We start from the raw sequence: 19,417 nt of genomic DNA, 5'->3' as shown, positions 1-19,417 counted from the left end.
TAAGGAAAGATAAAGTATATAGTAATATAGACATACAAAATAGTGAAAAGCAGGAGAAATGGTAACAGCCAAGGTCAAATTTTATTGTACTGCTTTTAGGATTTCTTTTTATTTCTTTTAAATAAAAGTCGTGGTAACTCATAAAATACATGTCGGCATAATTGCTAGAAATATCTCATCAGAAACACGTTGCTCTTGATGCTATGTTTTAAAGAGACCTAAAATCGCCAACAGTGTGTTATATGTATAAAACAAACCTTAAAATAATATAAACTGTGTATATCTATTAACGAATTCGTACTTATTAATCTGAAAGCACAAGTGACACAGAGTGGCATTTTACATACATGCCAGTTCATTCTTTGTAGTTGGTCCAAAATTACTATCTTCATAAAGAATTCCCATTTATAGGAATACAGCTTAGTCAAGTATAGCTCATTTGAACCATCGTCTAATCAAATATGGCTTAGTAGATTTTCATAAAGTTTGTTTTAAAAGATGGCGTTGACAAAGTTTAATGTCTTTGTCACGCTTTACGAAAACAAAAAAGTAGTCTTTTTTCTAAACTAAAGGCTTATTTCTAAGGCCTTGCATTTTATATAGCTTTTACAGAGGCCTGATCCATGCCTTTTGGCACTGTTACTTTTTTACCGTATTATTTCAAATCCAGTATGCATTTCATGCTTGGACTAGCTTGAATTTAAGCTACGGAAACAAATTGGTTAGTTAGGCTAAATCTGTGAGCAAAAATTGTTTTCAGTGACGTTGACGCGAGTGCATATATTTTTGACATAATTAGTGTATGTATATAGGTGATAGTTGGTTAAATAACTCTGTTGTACCCGGACCTTGTACGCATTGCATCGTCATACAAAAAATAAATATGTAACGCTACATGTTCTGGCTTGAGAAAGAAGCTTTTATTTTTACTCAAAAGCATAAAAGTTCCAAAAGCATAAAAATTTCGTTTGATAAAAAAACATTAAAAAGGTTTGTTAGCTTTACAAAAAAAACGTATTTGCTATATATCTATGTACAACAGGGAAGTAGACCTTGCGCCATACCATGACCGACATTACTGCGAATGCATACTTTTTAAAACATAAATCTGTTCAATGACTTAAAACCTACCATTACTCTATATTTTTATATTTTCTTACAAGAACTGCTTTATGATGCATGAAAATGTTTCCTCTTAGTAATATAGCATTACACAGTCATATATTTTTCAGGATTTATTTATACAGTCAATTGTGTAAATTTTGACAATGATCATCATTGCGGATTGGGAGACGCAATACAACGTTTGTCAAATTCGTTTACGCTTTTACAGAGTTATAGTGTTCGCAGCCTGCTACTGGTAAAGTATTGGCTAGCCTGTTGTTCCACAATTCATTTCTGGAGTTAATAGTATAAATAATTACCAACAGTATTGCTAAAACACATAGAAAATAAAATGCTTTTTTTAATAATGTGTATTCTAAATTTATTTTACAAATCTACAGTTGGACTTTAAAATTATATTTATTTTTACAACAAAATAAAATATTAAGCTACTCAAACGTGTGTTTACAACATAACGTGATATCACTTACAGTGCGAACATATTTCTAATATAGTGCCTCTTGTAATTAGACACAAACCAATAATAAAACCTTATATCGTATCTCATAGTAACAATGTTGCGGTGGGCTGCCAGTTCTATTTTTTGTTCTGGTTTTGCTCTGTTTTCTACCCTCTGTGCAATGGTTGTTGATTTCACAAAGAAGAAACAGACCAACAGCAACACACATATCGACTTCTTCATTCTGATAGATCTATATGGTTCAGATTGTGTGAAATCTAGAAGGAAAAGTAAAAACATCTCTACTAATAAGAAACGTCGTGGAGATAGCTGGCATGAGATATTTGCTGATTATGCAAAAATAACATTAGTAATAGAGTAAGGATACGAATATGATAGTAATGGAAATGGTATTAGGCCGGGACTCGTTTGAGTAGGACACCAACTCTGTACAACTGCCTATTTTCTATTAAGAGATATTTACAAGCCTTAAGTAGTTTAAACAATCAGAAGCAATTTGGTGCCATTTCCGCTAAAAGTTTCTTCGTATTGTTAAGTTGAAAACTCTTTCGACATGAGAATCGCTTTTTAACAACATTTACGAGAAAGTTTATAGTATTCTAAGTTTTTGATTCGCCACTTTTACATCATACGACACTAATAGACAATGGCGAAATTTATAGAGTTTCAATGTTTAACATACCACGGAAGAATGATACGGTTGAGCTAATTCTAATTGCTGGATTCCGTAAAGGAAAATCCACTAAGAATAAAAATAAAGGTTATAAGATTGATACTTAGCAAATATTTTTACTATTTTCTTATTCTTTGAGAAAGTATGTCAATGCCTATTATAAAAATGATTAAGTCTTTTTTGTAGGTGGTGTATTATTGGTTACCTATGCCAACATCTGACTTTAGATGCGTTTGAAACTACAAAACAATATACACCTCCTTTTTGTTATGTATTTAGATATTCTGAATATAGAGGTTGATAAGGAAATGGATAAAAAAACAGCAACAACTAAAAAAAGAACGCTTTATTTATCTGTGAGGATAAGATGATAGCTGACGGTAGTGTTGGGTGAAAACTTATTGAAAATATACACTGTTAAATTTTGAGAGGAATTCTTATCCGTACCATAGTCAGCCATCCGTGCCGACTGTGGACTACCAGATATACTCGATTAACCCTATTCCTGCTGGGCCTCCTCCTAGGGGCTCCTTAATGCTGGGGGGACTGATTCGACCTCCCCTGCGTAATTTCTACAATTGCTGTCTGTTGGACTTGAAACTTACCACAAGTGTTGCCCAGGTGTTAATAAAAAATTTGGTAAAAAAAGATTGATAATGCTTGCATTTTTTGCTGATGACGTCATATAATTCGGTGATATATAGAAAAAAAACACTAATTTTGAGTTCTGTTAATTGTTGTATAATTGCGATGAATTAAGTAACAGTAATAATAGAAAACCAAAAATAATAATATAAACTAAGAAGTCATATAATGCTTTTAACACATGTAAAAACATTTTTTAGCAAAAAATTTTTTTTTAGAATTTTTCTTAACATAATAAAATGCTGGCATGGAAAAACTTCGACATAATTCCAAAAAAATTTTTTTGGAAAATAAAGCTAAATAAAATTTAGGAAAAGTAACCAAATTTGAAGGTGTAACTATAAACACCTCAAAAGTTATTAAAAAATGTTTACGAGGGGGGGGGGGGGGGGGGGGGGCTGAATCAGCCCCCCACCCCTCATCAAGCATAGACTTAAGCCTTCCCCTTTCAACAAGTCAACTTAAAGCTTACATCTCACAAGGATTTCTGGCAAATAAGCCCCTTCCTTCGAAAAAGCCCTGACCAGGATTTATCTGAGTTTTTATGCTAGTAACTACCTCAGATACATAAAAGGGACATTTCAACGTCTTAAAGAGAAGCCTTTTTTCTTTTAATATAATGTACATATTCAGTAAGTTGGTTTTGAGATTGAAAATATATTTAATTAACAGTCTTACAAGTTAAAGAATTATTAAGTTCCCTTTTAAAACCCTGGCTTCATTAAGTATAAACGTGGTTCGGTTTGCATTAAAATAAGAAATATGGTGAATCAAACAGTTTTTCTTTCCGAATCTGATCTGGTGTCACAGCATAGCACGTTGAGTAGGCTTCTAACTCTGCTTCTAAAAACACAAAAATAAGAAAAAACGAATGATAAACCCATCAATAGAATATTTTTTTGCAACAGCTGCCATTAAACTTATTCTCCCATAGTATATAGTTGTTATAATACAAGAAAAATGTTCGTGTTTAATTATTTCGTAAGCTGTTTTCTTACCTACAATTTTCATCCCGTTTTAAAGTAAGGATTTAGTTTAGTACTACCGATCTGGGGTGATATTTGATATTCTCAGTAGTGCGCATAATATAGGAACCTTGAGAGGGAAAAGCGCCACATTATTGAGAGTTGTTGTTTCAGTTTTCTTGCTCGGTATCATTAGCAACCACGTAATAAAAATGACGCAATCTTGTTTGTTTGAATGTAGTGTTTTGGAACGAACAAATGAAATTGAGTAACAATGAAAAAAAATTAAGAAAATAGGATCATTTGTTTACATTTACCCCCCCCCCCCCAATTTGTTTGCAATGTCTGCATAATTATTGCGTTTTATGATTTGTAACTAATTAGTTTATGTTTTATACCTCACAAATACGCCTTTCTACATTTTGGAAGGGGAAATGCTGGTTAACATAAGCATTTTTTATTTTCTTGCTTCGCTATATCTATTGTAGTTTAAAGTATATGGTTCTAATCTAGGAAATTGCCTGATAATATTTACTGATGGAGATAAGTAAGTAACGGGTATCGGAAAGTCTTCCTAACGGCTGGCTCTTCCTTCCTTCTGGCGGTAACTATGTTACATTACCGCCAGAGTAGATGGCACCAAATGTGCTGATAACACTACATTTAAAGTGCGCTGAAGCGGGGAATCGAACCTGAAACCAACCACGCAATACTAACCACCACGAGCCAATTGTATGAAACTTGCCATTGTTTGCGGCACTGATAGGTGAGTAAAAACGTTTTTTTTTTTTCACTCTATTGACTTGTTGCAAAGTTACTAAGTTAAACAACAATCATTTTCTGACAATTAAAGCAAATAAAATTGATATAATCCAAGTGAGGTATCCAAAGAGTTGTATATTGACATTCATAGGGAAGACATTCATCAAACTCAAGAGGAGATTATCAAAAATAGGAGTATAATGTCCTTTTTATAAGTATGCGAATAGAATTAAAACAAAGTGTTAGTAGGTGATGTTTACAATGTCGAGCTGGCCTGGTTAACTGGACAGTCTTGGATAATCTTTGATACTATGTTTAACCTGCAATAACTATACTCCATGCTGTTATATACTAAGAAAAGAAATTCAAAGAAAAAGGTTAATCTTGTTATGTGTAGTGGGATCGCGAGATAAGAAGTACATATGTATATACTAAAACGAGATATTTCTTTAAATCCTTCCGAAGACACAATCAGGAATACTCCGCTATGGTATAACAAATACATTGAGGACAAGCCTTGTTGCTCAAGGAGGATTTTCGAGAAAAACTTATGACGCAACCTATTTTGTAACGATATTGGATAAATACAATCCTGAAGATTGGAATAGTGAATATGTTCATTGCAAAGAGCAGAACGCTCAACGTAGATAGGACCAATAGCATGTCATCCTGGCAGAGTTATTAACTGTTGCCCTATGGAAAATGAGAAAAAAGCAGCCTAAAAAGTTGTGGAGTTAAAGAAACACTCCCTAGGTTAGGAAGCCCATACAATAAACATAAAACAATAATGGAATAATATGATGAATGCGAACGTAATCTCGATGCGTATGAAAAATGCAAATGCTGTTGTAGGCTTATGAATTAACGGAAAATACGGTCCTTGTATACGAAAAACAGTAGCATCTACGTATGGGAAAAACCAAAGAACTGCAGTTGCCAGTGGAGCATAAAAATGTACAAAATAAACACGATGTTTATGATAAGATATGAAAGCAAGCTTGTGGTGTCCCTGTGTACAATATCGATGACGTATACATAGAAAACCTGGTGCCAAGTGCTACTATATCTGCGAACAAGAGCAAGGATAAGAGTTCTGTGGTTAGATATGTTACCTATAGACCCCAAAAGTTCTATTATCACAATGTCTCTCAATACTGTGGGAATTATGTGTTAATCAATTCCATTGATCCTGATGATTGCCCTAAGTAATTGACAATTTATTAGCAGATTCGCAGAGGCACAGGGAAGGCGGACTTCAACACGTTTTCTTATAGGGTCGTTCAGAATGCAGAGATATGGTTTCTTTATTATTCGGGAGACCTTTAAGAGAAGAGGCAAGTAGTAAGACTCACGGAAAATTCCATCCCTGCAGCCTCATTTTCAATTTCGGCAGACACCGTTTTTTACGGAATTTGTTTTGATTTCGAGGATTCGAGTATCAAACGTAGATTTCAAGGCAGCATCCTGCCTAAGTCAGCTAGCCTTTGGTAGCCGTATTTATTCCTATTCCTTTGAAGTTTTCATGCACTTTGTTATATTATTATTAATTTGTATTTAGGATCGTGGCTATGTAGCCACTGTTTTCACTGCCTCTGACTAAAAATTGAAAGTAACCAAATACAATTTGATTACAATAAAATTCTTAGTAATTGCTGTACTATATGCAGCACCATTTATTACTGTTATGAAAACTTATTCCGCAAAATGAAATTGCTGAGTAATTTTTCCTTTCGCCTTTATCATTGCATGTCCAACAACAAAAGCAACAACACCGACAACCGTTAAATAAAGATATTGTACTGGAATCTCTAACACATTTTTCAGCCACTATACAGCGGAAATATACAATCTCTCAAGCGTGATAAACTTTGCACCGTACAGGTGGAGATGCATAAATGGTGCGCGTAGCCGTGAAAGCTTCTACTTTATGTCATTTCATAATACCTGATTATAACACGCAGGAGCTCTCGAAATGAGTTTCAACGTCGGTATTTAGAACTGTGTTCAAAGCTGGATTTTTTTAAGTCTATCAATTCACAAAACATCGGAAAATTAGGCATTATCTATTTTTAAATGACGTTATTATAAAAGAAAATTTAAAAAAATATAATCCACTTTTAAAAGTCACTCACTTATACAAAAAAATAGGGTTAGCGTATTATTAGCGAACTAGCCGTTAGCCCGTGGAAAAATCCACGGGGTCGCCCGTCCTTTATATCTATCCGTCGCAACAAAGTGGATAAAAATATATCGCATTTAATATTCGTGTTTCCGCAACATCATTATCTAACTCTGCGGGGGGTCTGCGCAGAGACAGACAAAATACGACTATTATTATAGGGATAGCCGGGTAAACCTGGCGTCGAAACGCGGGGGTAAGCCACAAGCCAAGGCGTGAGCCGGCAGTGAACACTCTTTGGGGTGCCTAGTAACAGCCGTAAACTGCTCCACACGATCAGGTGGAGCGCTTTAGTACAGGTATGCGGTATGTTATAAATCAAGTAAAGCGCATACACCATTATAGTGTTGCGATTGAAACGTATTTTTCAAAAAATAACTTTCCCGCAACGATAGCTAAAATAAAAACAGAGTTTACAAACCGTTGATACTCCACCATAGCAAAACAATCAGTCAAAATTATTTTATTTTGCGAATCATGACACCGAGCTGAGCGCTTAGTACAGTTAAACGGTGTTGCACAAGCGTATAGGGATAATACACTTTTAAAAAACTTTCTCGCAGACTCTGTTTAAATAAAAACACAAGAAAAAGTTAATTGCTAACACCGGGCTGAGCGGGTAGTCCAAGTAAACAGTGTTGCACATGCATACAGCCGTGATTCGCGAAAAAGTTTAAAAATTAATTGTCAGTTCGCTGATCCCTTAGTAAAGGTAAACCGCTTGGACATGCGCATATGCATAATAACCTTTTTGCAAAAAACAGTCTGTTGTTAACACTGGACTAACCGCTTAGTACAGTTAAACAGAGTTCAACAGACGTATAGAAGTACCTTTTTCCAAAAAAACTTCATTGCAACTTCGGTTTAAATGAAAACACAGAGAACAGCCCGTCGTTACCCTTCCAGCTAAAAGAATTGCTCAGCCATTTAATTTGCAGAAAAAGTTTCAGGAAAATAAAAAAAGATTCTGGCTATCTAGCTAACTGCATTTAGCATAAGAATTATCGCTTAAGAATATTGTTGTAGCCAAACTGCATTTTTAACTTTATGCTCTCACTCTTTAGCCAAAGATAGGAGCTAGCTAAATGGCTACAGCCTCAACATAAAAATACATGTTGGGTAGGATAAAAAGCTCTTAGACCATACAGATTAGTAATTGAGGCTCTAGCTAGCTAGCCTTCAAAGTCTTCGTGTTATACATGAGCATAGGGGTACTATTATTTTCCAAAAGTCCTTATCGCTTCGGAGTTTAAAGAAATCAGCCGGGTTCTGTTTAAAAAATTACTCGGCAATTTTATTTTGAAGAATAAATTTTTAAAACAGTAATAAAAGTGGTCGCTGCCAACTGCATAAAAATTGCTAAGAGATGTGTTGAAGCCAAACTGCATTTGACTATTTTCACTTGCAGCCAAACTGCATTTGGCTCCTTTCACTTTTTAGCCAGAGGTAGCTAAAAGGAGGTAGCTAGGTAGACCCAACTTTAACATAAAAATAAAGAACAATATACCAAACTGAATAAAAACTTTAAAAGAATAGGAATAAATAAAGATAGCTATAGCTAGCTGCCTCAAAATCTACGTTTTGCAGCCAGCCAAAAAACTTAAAATTGGTTTGTTTAAGATTCATACGTAGCTAGAAAACGTGATGAAATATTCACCTTAACATGTGAAAACAAACTAAATAATCCTATAGGATAAAAAGTACTCAGAAGAAATAAGGAGGATTGAAAGGACACCTACAAACTTCACACCATTACTTCCAAACTACAATGGCCTTCGTAGGGGTAGCATGTTTCCTCCCGTCGGCATGTTGAGGCCGCGATGCACTTGGATTGGTCATTAGTAAAAATGGAGCCTTGTGATTGGTTTATTACGCGTGAGCGGCAAAGCAAGGCCGGTAAAAAAACGGGGTGTGCCGGGGATTCGAAATAAACCTGCACGGCCGACCGGATTTTCGGCGGGTCTCGCTACTTGCTCCGCCATGTTGCGCAGAGACAGACAGAAGACGGGTATTATTATAGAGATTATGGACGGAAACAGTTACTGGGACATAATTTGACATAATCAATGACCCGCCCATAATAGAAAGTTAGTTTAACTTATTTCCTACCTTATGCAAAGCTTTCGTAATTGTCTATTAGCAAATCGGTCATAATTGTCTACTAACAAATCTTTGCATACCTTCTTCGTTTCGCTTTAAATACATGTAACTACGAACAGCCAGTCCAGCGAATAAAAACAAAACAAGCAACACAAAAGAGGTTATCAAATACCATTTGTTTCTTTGTAGAAAATTACCGTCTACGGTGTCGCTTTGTTTCGGTGCTAAAAATATCGTAAAAATAGTGAACTCTAATGTACGGAAAATTCCCCCTTAAAAATATATCATGGGGGAGGGGGGGATTCGGAACCTTAGAGTATCCAGGGATACCCTTTATGCTTCAACAGGTACTTAACTTAAAAACTAGTGTTGGAAATTCCTAATCAATTGAAAATATTTATCTTATAACAGATATTGTAATAAAATAAATAAATACATTCTGTTAAATTCGCCAATACGTTGCCGACATACAATAATGTTTCAACATTACGTTACCCGGGTTTACTTTTGCATGAGATAACAACGCTACTTAGAAAAATGTATAGGACCTTCGCAGTCTAATAAATTGACTGAAAAACAGTTTTTTGATTTAAACGTTGGTATGGGGTATTTTTAACCAATGTAATGGAACTTGTTCAAAAATGTTTTAACAGCTTTACCTCCTGAAATCTAAATTCGTGCGTTTTAATGTAGGGCGAAAAAACGTTTTTTCAGGTATGTATAATAAAAGGCTGTGCACGTGAAAAAGATTTTCATTGACAGTGAGTTTGTCATTGTTTTTAAACAAATATTTAATGACAATCTACCTGACAAATGTTTATGTACAACCATTTGTTTGAATATGATTATTGACCTATTTGGTATGAATTTTAATTTGCGCCGAGCATAACAGCCTATATTTTTATTCCAAACAAATTTTGGTTACAATATTTTGTGTGAAATGGCTATTATTTGGTATCCAGGGTTGAATACCAATATCACTCAAGTCTTAGCTATTACGAAGTTAAAGGTACTATTCTTTGCAGAAAGTTTTTGTTACATTTTGGGAGGTCTTAATCCTGATATCCTTTTGAAGCTAAGATTCGCAATGAGTTATGCTATACATTGTATTGTGGAGGGTATTAACACATTCATACCGGCTCGTGAGATATAAAAATGTGTTACAAGGATTAACTAAAAAGAAGGATAGCTATCAGTAATCATTTTTCATGCCAATTCCATTACTTTAGTTGGAATCGTTATTTATGAGCATGAGGACGCCTAATATCGAAATACCTAAGGTGCTATGTTTCAATGGTTTGTGTATTATCCACCTACTGATGAATAGTTGATATGTTAGGTGCAGAATAATTTTTAAATTTTTAACTTCTACAATGATCAAATTAGGTAAGCAATCGGGCAAGGTTATCGTACCCTATGAAGTGGTGTATTTAGTTTTTTTTTCAAATTGCAGTTATTCTATTGAGAGTGATATACAAAATAAATACAAAGGTGTGGAAACAACATACTACCTTTCTTGCATTTTATGACGTCACAGTATTCCCAAAGCAAACCGACATTATCCGTGTAACACCAAGGTTTTGATCTATAGCCTTGTGGATTTCTACAATAATTCTCTTTTAAAGTCGGATACATCTCTTTGTTCAAGTAAGGATTGATTTTCCAAGGCAAACATTTTCTACCAGTTACGGTAATATTTTCGTTTCCAATATATAATAAACCGTTACCATGATAACAGTTTGTTGAATGTTTCTCGGTAGCTGCTTCTTCTATGGGGAAAAAGTTGTGTGTATCAATGATAAAAATATTAAAGACCTGTTGTTTTCAGTGGATTTAGGAAAGTCGGAGTGTAAATTACGCGCATGCTTGTTCGCGTTATTATTAATCTTTTTCTGTTTGGTTTTTGCTGCTGCTTGACTAGGTTATTTTAATACTACTCTCTATTAAGTTACTTAGGATTTGTCACTTCTTTTTTGACAGCTCGAGGGTAATTAAATTGCAATGGCTTTAGGATGTTATATTTCAAACACACATTAACGTGATCCCACTTTGATCTGCTTTATGCTATACCCATAAAGTTTATGGATATAGAATTTTAATTGTATTTCAGCTTGAGAGGAAGGTCGTACCAGTCAAACTCCAAAGTAGCTACAATGGATTTTTAACCTTAACGTATTTGGAAAAATAGAACTGATGGTTAGAAAACAAATGTATTTCGAACATGTTTAGAAGACTGTGCGTCACTAGGTAGAGACATTACCGTCTTGCTTCAACACGCCGCTAAAGGAACATGAGATTTTATTTCGAATGATATTCTTGGTAATTAGCTTTAATTTGTTAACTTGTTAAAGTGCCAGTTTAAAAAAAGTTCAAATAAGTTTGATACGCCTTTTTAATGAGATGTAGACTTATTTAGTGCAGTTTTTATTGAAAAGATAACTTCTGCTGTTGATCACAAAAGCGCCAGGCCCACCATAATCTACGAAACGAAATTTCACTCCAGGGATAGAGTTAATATTACTCAATGCTTGAAGTCAAATTGATCTTATTTAAAAGGATAATATGCTATGTTAAAATTCCTTAGATTAATTTCACTACATGTGTTACCAGTGTTGCTAAAACTATCATAATATACGTTCTAATTGTCCTTACTTAATAAATTAGCTTGACAACTTTCTAGAACTGATTCATTCTTCCATGGCATATGCTCACATGATTTTAAATCAAAAATTACTCTCGTTATTCCAAGACTGGAGACAAAATTTGGGCAAATCGGAATTACTTTTATTAATTCGGTAGCCATCTTTGCTGGTTTATAGCAAGGTGTATCTTTAAGTAGCATCTCACATGTTTGGCGACACAGCGGAGATTCTTTGCGATGATGTGTCACATTGTTCGTCAAACAAGTAGGAATCCAGATTCGGCACATAACTTCATTAGAGATTTTTAGGCGACGACATTCTAACATTTCTTTAATCGATGGGAAATTCAGTGATTGAACTATATCTCTTGCTTTTTCATTGTTACCACACTGTGCTAAAGAAATTTTAGGAAACTGAGCTTACAATCTAACATGCCAATTATGTAGCTGATCCTAGAAATGTCTGAAAGCCTAAGGCTTTGATATGTTAATACGCTAGAAGTATTATCATACCAGCCTCATGTCTTAATCTATACCATATATACGTGTAGCTTTTTATTATGTACTTCTTCACCTCACTAGTGGCGCACATTTAATCAAACAAAAATAAAAAGTCCTTGCAGGCTAAAGTATTTTGGATTCTTAGCTTTGCGTGCGTATTTCAATATCGAAGTAGGCCACAAAATAGAAACAAGAAAAGATTCAAACGCTTTGGCAATGGCGTTAAAAAATGACCATAGACATTTTTATCAATCGAAAGCGTAGTATATGCAAGGAGGTTTGAAATAAGAAGGAGCTATATCTCGGCAATATCCATTAAAATTCTCTCCTAGCATTAATTAAGTTAAGCGCTAGGAAAATAGGCGAAACAAGAGATTTTGTCTCAAATCTTCAAATTATGTACACGCCTATGTTTGTATTTGCCATAGCCAAAATAATCAACAACCATCCTTTTCCTTTCTCGATTAAATCATTAGATAAATTTAGTTCTACACCAAAAAAAATCATTTTTCTCTACAGCTGAATTAAAACGCTCCAAATTTATAGGTTCTAACTTGCGTGCCTGCTACACAAACGTTTCGCCGTACACCAAATGAGTGCATTTGAAAGTGCAAGTTATATACTTACCATATACGAATTGACTTAAGTGGTGATGCTTTCCATGTTTTATGAAGTACTTATACATAGGAAAAGATTCGCGAAATATGCCATTGATTAGATTCTGTCTTTCTATGATTTCTTCTCTTGTCAGCGCGATATATGTGTTGTTCAAAAATTCAAAACATAACCCAGATGAGACAACGTGACTGTACTTTACACAGCTAAACAAAAGCAGATAAAACAAAGGGTAAGGTATACCATGTACTTCTTGTACTTCCGTACCACTATATGCTTGATTAGCACCAGACGTGTATATTCTAGGAGGTGGCGGTTTTTCGACAGGGGGCAAAAGAAAATATTACTATTTCCTTGTCATTCGAGAATGGTAAAGATATTTTGCCAAATTACCAATCAACAAATATGAATGATTTCATTCATAAGATTTGAGTACGAACCAAGTTGGCTTTTGTTTGATAATGGCGGCGATCGTTAATGTACTTATCGTTTTTGGGGACAACATTTGGATATGAAAATTGAACAAAAATAATAATTTTTTTGCCATTTTGTTTTCGTGATATGTTAAAATGTCTTTATTTAAAAAAGTTCTCCTTTAAAGTAAAAAGTTCTTATATTAAATCACTCAGTGTCTGTCTGTGAGACAAAGATGAAAGCTACCCCAGCAGGTACACGACGTCGTACAGACGTCTGTTGCAAGTCGCTGCTACGTCGCAACGTCGGCCACGTCGTTGCAACATCGCCTCGATGTAAGGATTTCCGACGTCGTATATCGACCATAAACCGACGTCGATCCGAAGTTAGGTTATCGGACGTCAGATTTATACTTCAACACGACGTTGTCCCAACGTCGCACCAGCGAAAGATTCGATAACTCTTTCAGGGAAAAATTATTCTTAAAATTTTCTTGCAAAAATAAAAAAAACGATTTTTACAAATGCAATAACTGACTGACTTTTGGAGATTGTACGAGGGATACGCTTTTATTATAATTTTATTTTAAGAGACAAAAGCAAAGGAGTTTTCAGTTCAAAATTGTATTTGATGTGACCATGTGATAAATGATGTGACCATGTGATAAATGATGTGACCATGTGATAAAAATTATGCAATTTGATTTGTTAAAACATCGCACACACATTATCTGTTATCTCAAGTAAAGGAGGTTATTCTTGATGTTTACTAAAAAGTACCTTCAAAATATACATGTTTTCACCCCATACAGCAACGGAATTTCTGTACAAATGTTGTTAGAAAGATATATAGGTAGTTACTCGTGAAATATAGTTTGGAATTGGTATTATAGTAGTTATCTTAGCAGTCTTCGGATTTAAAAATCTATATATATGTTTCTCTCGCTTGAAATTTATTTTCTGGCTGCCACAAAATAGTTTCTTGTTCGCCTCTCCTTTAATGTTTGTAAAATATTTTATCAACACTTTGAAGAAAAACAGCATGTTATATCATAGTATGTTGGAAGAACAAGAAATCATAGATCAAAGTTTTTGTGCCTGTTCACCGTGCTTCAAAATACATCATTTAGTTAAAATGAATTTCAAACTTTTTCGACCTGACATGTTACATTCTTTCAATTTTTGCAGCAAAACACCTTGCACCTAGAACCAATCAAGCCAAGAAAAAGTAAATTTAAATAATAAGGGCGGCCTTGGTATGTTAAGAAAGTGAGTAAAGTAAGTGTTGTGTGTACCATATGCACTGGTGAAAGGTAGTAATAATGGCGGAGAGCTTACGTGACCATTTGCGCTTCGTGAAACGCAGCTTTAGGCGATAAAATGCAATAGTTGGTATGCGATAACAGTTTCTCTTATTGAAAAAGTCTAAACAAACATGAGTGAAAAAAGTTTGTAGAAAAAATATATATATAAACATAAATCGTACCGTTGATTTTTAGTTTGTGAAGTTTCTTGTCGACCTAAAATAAACAGAAATCTCTTGCAGTTGTGAATCTCATTAAGAGTTAATCATGGGTATCTTGTGTGCTTATGCACCTATGTGCTTCACATGCATTCGTACCTCAAGACATAGTGGCTTACGTGCTTCACGTATGCCTTTATTTTTTTGTGAGTGTTGTTTAACATACCTTGAGTTGTCCTCCGTAAAGTATCTATATTATAATACCCGGATACGTCTGTCTGTCTGTCACGCAAAATGGTACCGCAAGTAGGCACGTAATACGGTATAAAAAGAACGGGTGAACTAGCCGTTCAAACATAAAGGACGAAACAGGAGGCAGAGAGTACAGCATGAGGAACAGTACCAAAGGAAGCGGCACAAAAAACAAAGCTGATTAAAAGATGCAACAATAACGAAACTGCGTCAAGACTATTTTGGGGGGAAATAAACACATTAGCACATAAATAAAAGTAGCAACTATCAAATCAATTTACGTACCGTTTATAGAAGAACACTCACCACTACAACTCCAAATCACAACAAAAAAACAACAACAAACCACCCTGTAAAACATTTCGATAAAAAGAGATGTGACAAACAAAAAAAACGCTGCGTACAAAACAACAAACTCTGTGTAATCAAGTTCAAAACTAGCCATCAATATAAATACTTATAAATTAGTGAAACAATAACTTAATCTGATTGAAACAAAAGCTAATTTTAATTACCATCTTTAAATCTTTATACTATCATTAACATTTTTTTTATCATGGATAAAAAAACGTTGGTTATTTGGAGTGGGTTATTTGGAGTGATTTAGAAAATATTTGAAGTTTATATAGCTTCGGGTATTTTAGGAAAAGAAGCATCATTGTATAAGACCCATTATCCATGACGCTGGCGCAGCAGGGGCAATATAAGGCTAAAAGAGCTAAAACACATCCTCTCCACAAATCTCTGCACTATTAACCTTAATAATAATAGATATAAAAAGTTTTTTCGGCGTGTTCCGCCGCCTAGACTGTTACGAACCTGTTGTTTTACTACTAGGCAGGCGCAGAATAAACAAATAAATCGGTCAATACAAACAAATTGTATATTGAGGTTCTGGCTGCGAAATTACTAAACTTGGAAAGTATGGTTTAATCAATCAATAATCAAAAATCAATTAACCAAATAAAAAAACTCAACAATTTTTCTATGTTTTTCTACTTTTTTTCAACATTTTTTTTATTGCTACGGTAACGGCAAGTTTATCTTCTCTATGAATTAGCAAGTAAACTCTTCATTTATTTTTCTGTTCCAATGTGTTTTTAATTTCCCTTACAATAAGAATTGATACTTCAATTTGTAAATCCTTTTTTTTACTTATGGGTTAGCGTGATACAAAATCAAATTGATAAATTAGCTTCGTTAACCCATGGTTTGTTTTGAGTTATTATTTTTCCATTCCCACTTGTGTTATCCGGATTAAAAATTCACAAAACCAAGCTTATCTTTAAATTTCTATAAAATATAAAGATAACTAATGAAAGACAGCTATAGAATTCGGTGTGTTATTGCAGGAATAAGTTCACGATAAACAAAAAAACTTAAAACTTAAGCTGACCTATATATGGTTTTAAAAAACAAAAAACAGTCCCGCCATGCATTAGTGTCATACCTTGATAGTAAGTTGCGTTGACGTATATCCACTGGTGCTTGCAAGTTTTGGTGAAATGTGAAAAATTAATTGTACATATCTATATATAACTTTGATAAAATTAAAAACACAGCCTAACGCTGGCTGTTACAAAATAAGGTGGGAGCAACAACAAAAATGTAAAGGTATTATATAATAATAGAGAGAGTGTTGTTTACTTTGACTGCGTTTCACCTGGAAGGTAATATAAAAAAGCAATAATATTGTGTAAGAAGAAAAGTCACTGATACTAAATTGAATGAAACCATGAAAAGAATAAATACACCTTTAACCAGGTTTTATTCTTGTTAACATTATTTGATTTTGTGCTGGGGTTGTGACTGTTTAGCTCTTTAAATATCTCTTCCTAAAAAGTAAAAATACAAAGTGAAAGTAGCTAAAATTATTAAACAATAATCCTTATGCTATACCAGTTAGACAGCCACATCTTTTAATATAATACAAACATTGGCAAAAGACTAAAGTTAATAGATTCGCAGCCTTGTGGTATAGCGTTCGTTTCCAGTGCGGGAGGTATTTGGTTTATGTCATGTCAGAGACTATAAAAGTGTAAATCTATCCTTTCTGCTTAGCCCTTGGCATGAAAATAGGATTGATATCTTAGGCGGTTGTCTAGTTGAGCTGAAGAGGTTATCCTGGGTAAATAATTTCAACAATAATAATAATTGTTTGCCCACAATTAATTTTGCCCACAGTAATTCAGCAATTTAATATGATCATTCTTTGATGCAGTTTTAAGTAAGATGGTGGTGCTATGGGTAGCTATGTATACCTAGAAAGGAATTGAGATTTTTCAAGAAAGGAGTGAAGGTCATGTACCTAGTATATCACTATTTTTACGTGTAGAGCCATTCTTTATCCTTACTTACAACTAAAGCTAGTTAGCACAACAGTATGTACCTAGTATATCACTATTTTTACGTGTAGAGCCATTCTTTATCCTTACTTACAACTAAAGCTAGCTAACACAACAGTAGCCTCTTAGCTAGCATGAAACTACCAATTTAGCTAGTATAAAACTACCTCTTAAGCTAGATATAGCATCATAAGAGAATTCTTTAGGACAGATTTTCGAGCTAGCTAGCTGCTACACATTCTGCACGGTAAATGACATAATTCTGCTCTAATTGGGAATGTCCATCACATAGCTTGTGCTTGGTAGTAAAATCCGACTCCACAAAATATTTTGGCCTTGACAATTTTAATATAAATGTAGGACACAATACTACCTAGCTACATACTAGCTTAAAAGATTCTTGCAGACAGATAACAAAGCTAGCATAAATTTAACTATTTAACTGGGATGAAACTACCAATGTAGCTAGCATAAAATTAGCTATTTTTTGCGTGAAATACTTCTACTTTGTAGATAGAATGAACAAACACATATATCTTGTTCTATAGATAGTCATCCACACAAATTGTTGTCTCTAACTCTCAACAAAGCCAGCTAAAGTACATAGCTAACTATAAGTATAGTACGTTCCGTCCTCCATTAATGATCCATGTTTACATGTATAATGTTGATGTCGGTTACATGTAATCGCTACTCAGCCACAAACGGCATTCAATTTTAACATTCAGGGGAGAGTGCTGAGCATACACCAGTGCGGCGCAAGTTACAGAAACTGAAATTATTTCAATATATATACATATATGTACATATAGCTAGGGAAACCCTTTCAACATCATTTATTATTACTGAGGCGTTTTAAATTCTGACAAGCGGTTCTCATGCAATCGTCAACGTGTATTAAAAATCTTTAAATATATTCATTATTTCTTATTTAATTTCCTAAGATGTACAAATAATATCCCTAATTTCTGTTTCTGTAACTTGACCTGATCTTTACACCAGTGCAGCTCTAGCAACGTTTTTGTTCAGTTTGTAATAAGAGCTTTTTATCTTACTGTCATGAAAACCTGTTTGCAAAATAAACATATACTGCTGATTTTTAGCTGGAAAGGGTAACGACGGGCTTTTTCCGCTGTGTTTTTTAAACTGAAATTGCAATAAAGGTTTTTTAGAAACTGTGTTACGATTAATTTTTCATGTCATGATTAATTTTTCACAGGAACTTTTTCCATAAACTACCTTAGAGAAGGTAAAAACAGGTTATAAACTGTATTTTGATTTTTAAATGTTACAATTTTTCCTCAAAGTAAAATTGTTTTAGCTGCGTAGGATAACAACAGGTTGTTAACTGTCTTTTTGTTTATTAAACCTATATGGAAGTGCAACAAAGTTATTAATTTAAAAAATATATTACACCTGTAACATCATACTGTTGTGTGTGCTTCACATAATTTATGATAAACTGCATACTTGTACTAAAGCGCACAGCTTACAAAACGTATAAATCGCTCAACAGACGTTTAATGCCAGGTGTTATAGTTACTTGTGACTAAACCAGACATTTCAACGCCAAGTCGCCCTGCCTAGTTAGTAAAAAGGCTATGTGAGCATGTATATAAGATGCACATGTAAAGTTTTTCATATATATATTCATGCCCTATTGCTCTAATGGATTTGACACTCATGCAAATGAGAGATTCAGGTTCAAATCCTGGACAGGGCTAGGAAAACCATAATTCTCTTGCACTTAAAAAAACCAGATAAAAGTTTTGCCATTTTCGTGGACTTCTCTGATTATTTCTATATCTTGACCTTTTAATGTCGTTGTCAAGTTAATTTCAGATTTATCAAAAAGTGATATGACGTTATGACCGATTGTTTAAATACTTGTATTGGCACATAATTCTGCTAACATGATTCACTGTATATTGACCTGAGATAAATTTAAAACTTTTTTGAGATATTGAAATATTTGCACCTCAATACTTTCTATACTCCTGGACTAATATGATACTTATCTTAGATATATTGAGTATACGCAATCTTTGAGTTGCAAGGTGCAGATTTTCAATTAACGTCATGTATCCCTGCCTTGCCGTTGCATTGCCTGGCCAGCACTTACCGTGCCTTTCTTTGCCTACCCTTCCTTGGCCTTTTTTGGTGCGTGCCTACTATGTCCTTGCCTGTACCTTTCATGCCTGTGCCTGCCATGCCTTGCCTACCCCTGCCTTCCTGATTCCTCTTCCTGTTTCCTTGCCTGCCTTTGCCCTTTCCTTTCC

The 19,417-nt window shown here is 34.3% G+C and overlaps 1 protein-coding gene across 1 annotated transcript; it reads right to left on the bottom strand.

The window, feature by feature from the left end:
• Positions 1–3,538: 3,538 nt before the first annotated feature.
• Positions 3,539–15,238, bottom strand: LOC130648236 (muscle, skeletal receptor tyrosine protein kinase-like). The gene is made up of 7 exons (XM_057454275.1): positions 15,079–15,238; positions 14,566–14,599; positions 12,679–12,872; positions 11,562–11,945; positions 10,421–10,678; positions 8,990–9,133; positions 3,539–3,746 (listed from the first exon to the last, which is right to left on the bottom strand). The coding sequence occupies exons 1-7, from the start codon at positions 15,236–15,238 to the stop codon at positions 3,652–3,654; spliced, it is 1,269 nt and encodes a 422-aa protein (XP_057310258.1). The 3' UTR covers positions 3,539–3,651.
• Between the last annotated feature and the right edge of the window lie 4,179 nt (positions 15,239–19,417).

Source organism: Hydractinia symbiolongicarpus, chromosome 6, assembly GCF_029227915.1.
Source record: "Hydractinia symbiolongicarpus strain clone_291-10 chromosome 6, HSymV2.1, whole genome shotgun sequence".
Lineage (NCBI taxonomy): Eukaryota > Metazoa > Cnidaria > Hydrozoa > Anthoathecata > Hydractiniidae > Hydractinia > Hydractinia symbiolongicarpus.
The sequence above is the reverse complement of the archived record's forward strand: the minus strand, read 5'-3'. Positions and strand labels throughout refer to the sequence as shown.

Coding starts and splice junctions, on each gene's coding strand:
- LOC130648236 (XM_057454275.1), bottom strand. CDS start 15,238: ATGGCTAGTTTTGAACTTGATTACACAGAGTTTGTTGTTTTGTACGCA. Junction 12,873..14,565: donor TCACAAACTAAAAATCAACG/GTACGATTTATG, acceptor GCTTTTGTTTAG/CTGTGTAAAGTACAGTCACG. Junction 11,946..12,678: donor CTTAAGTCAATTCGTATATG/GTAAGTATATAA, acceptor AAATTTCTTTAG/CACAGTGTGGTAACAATGAA.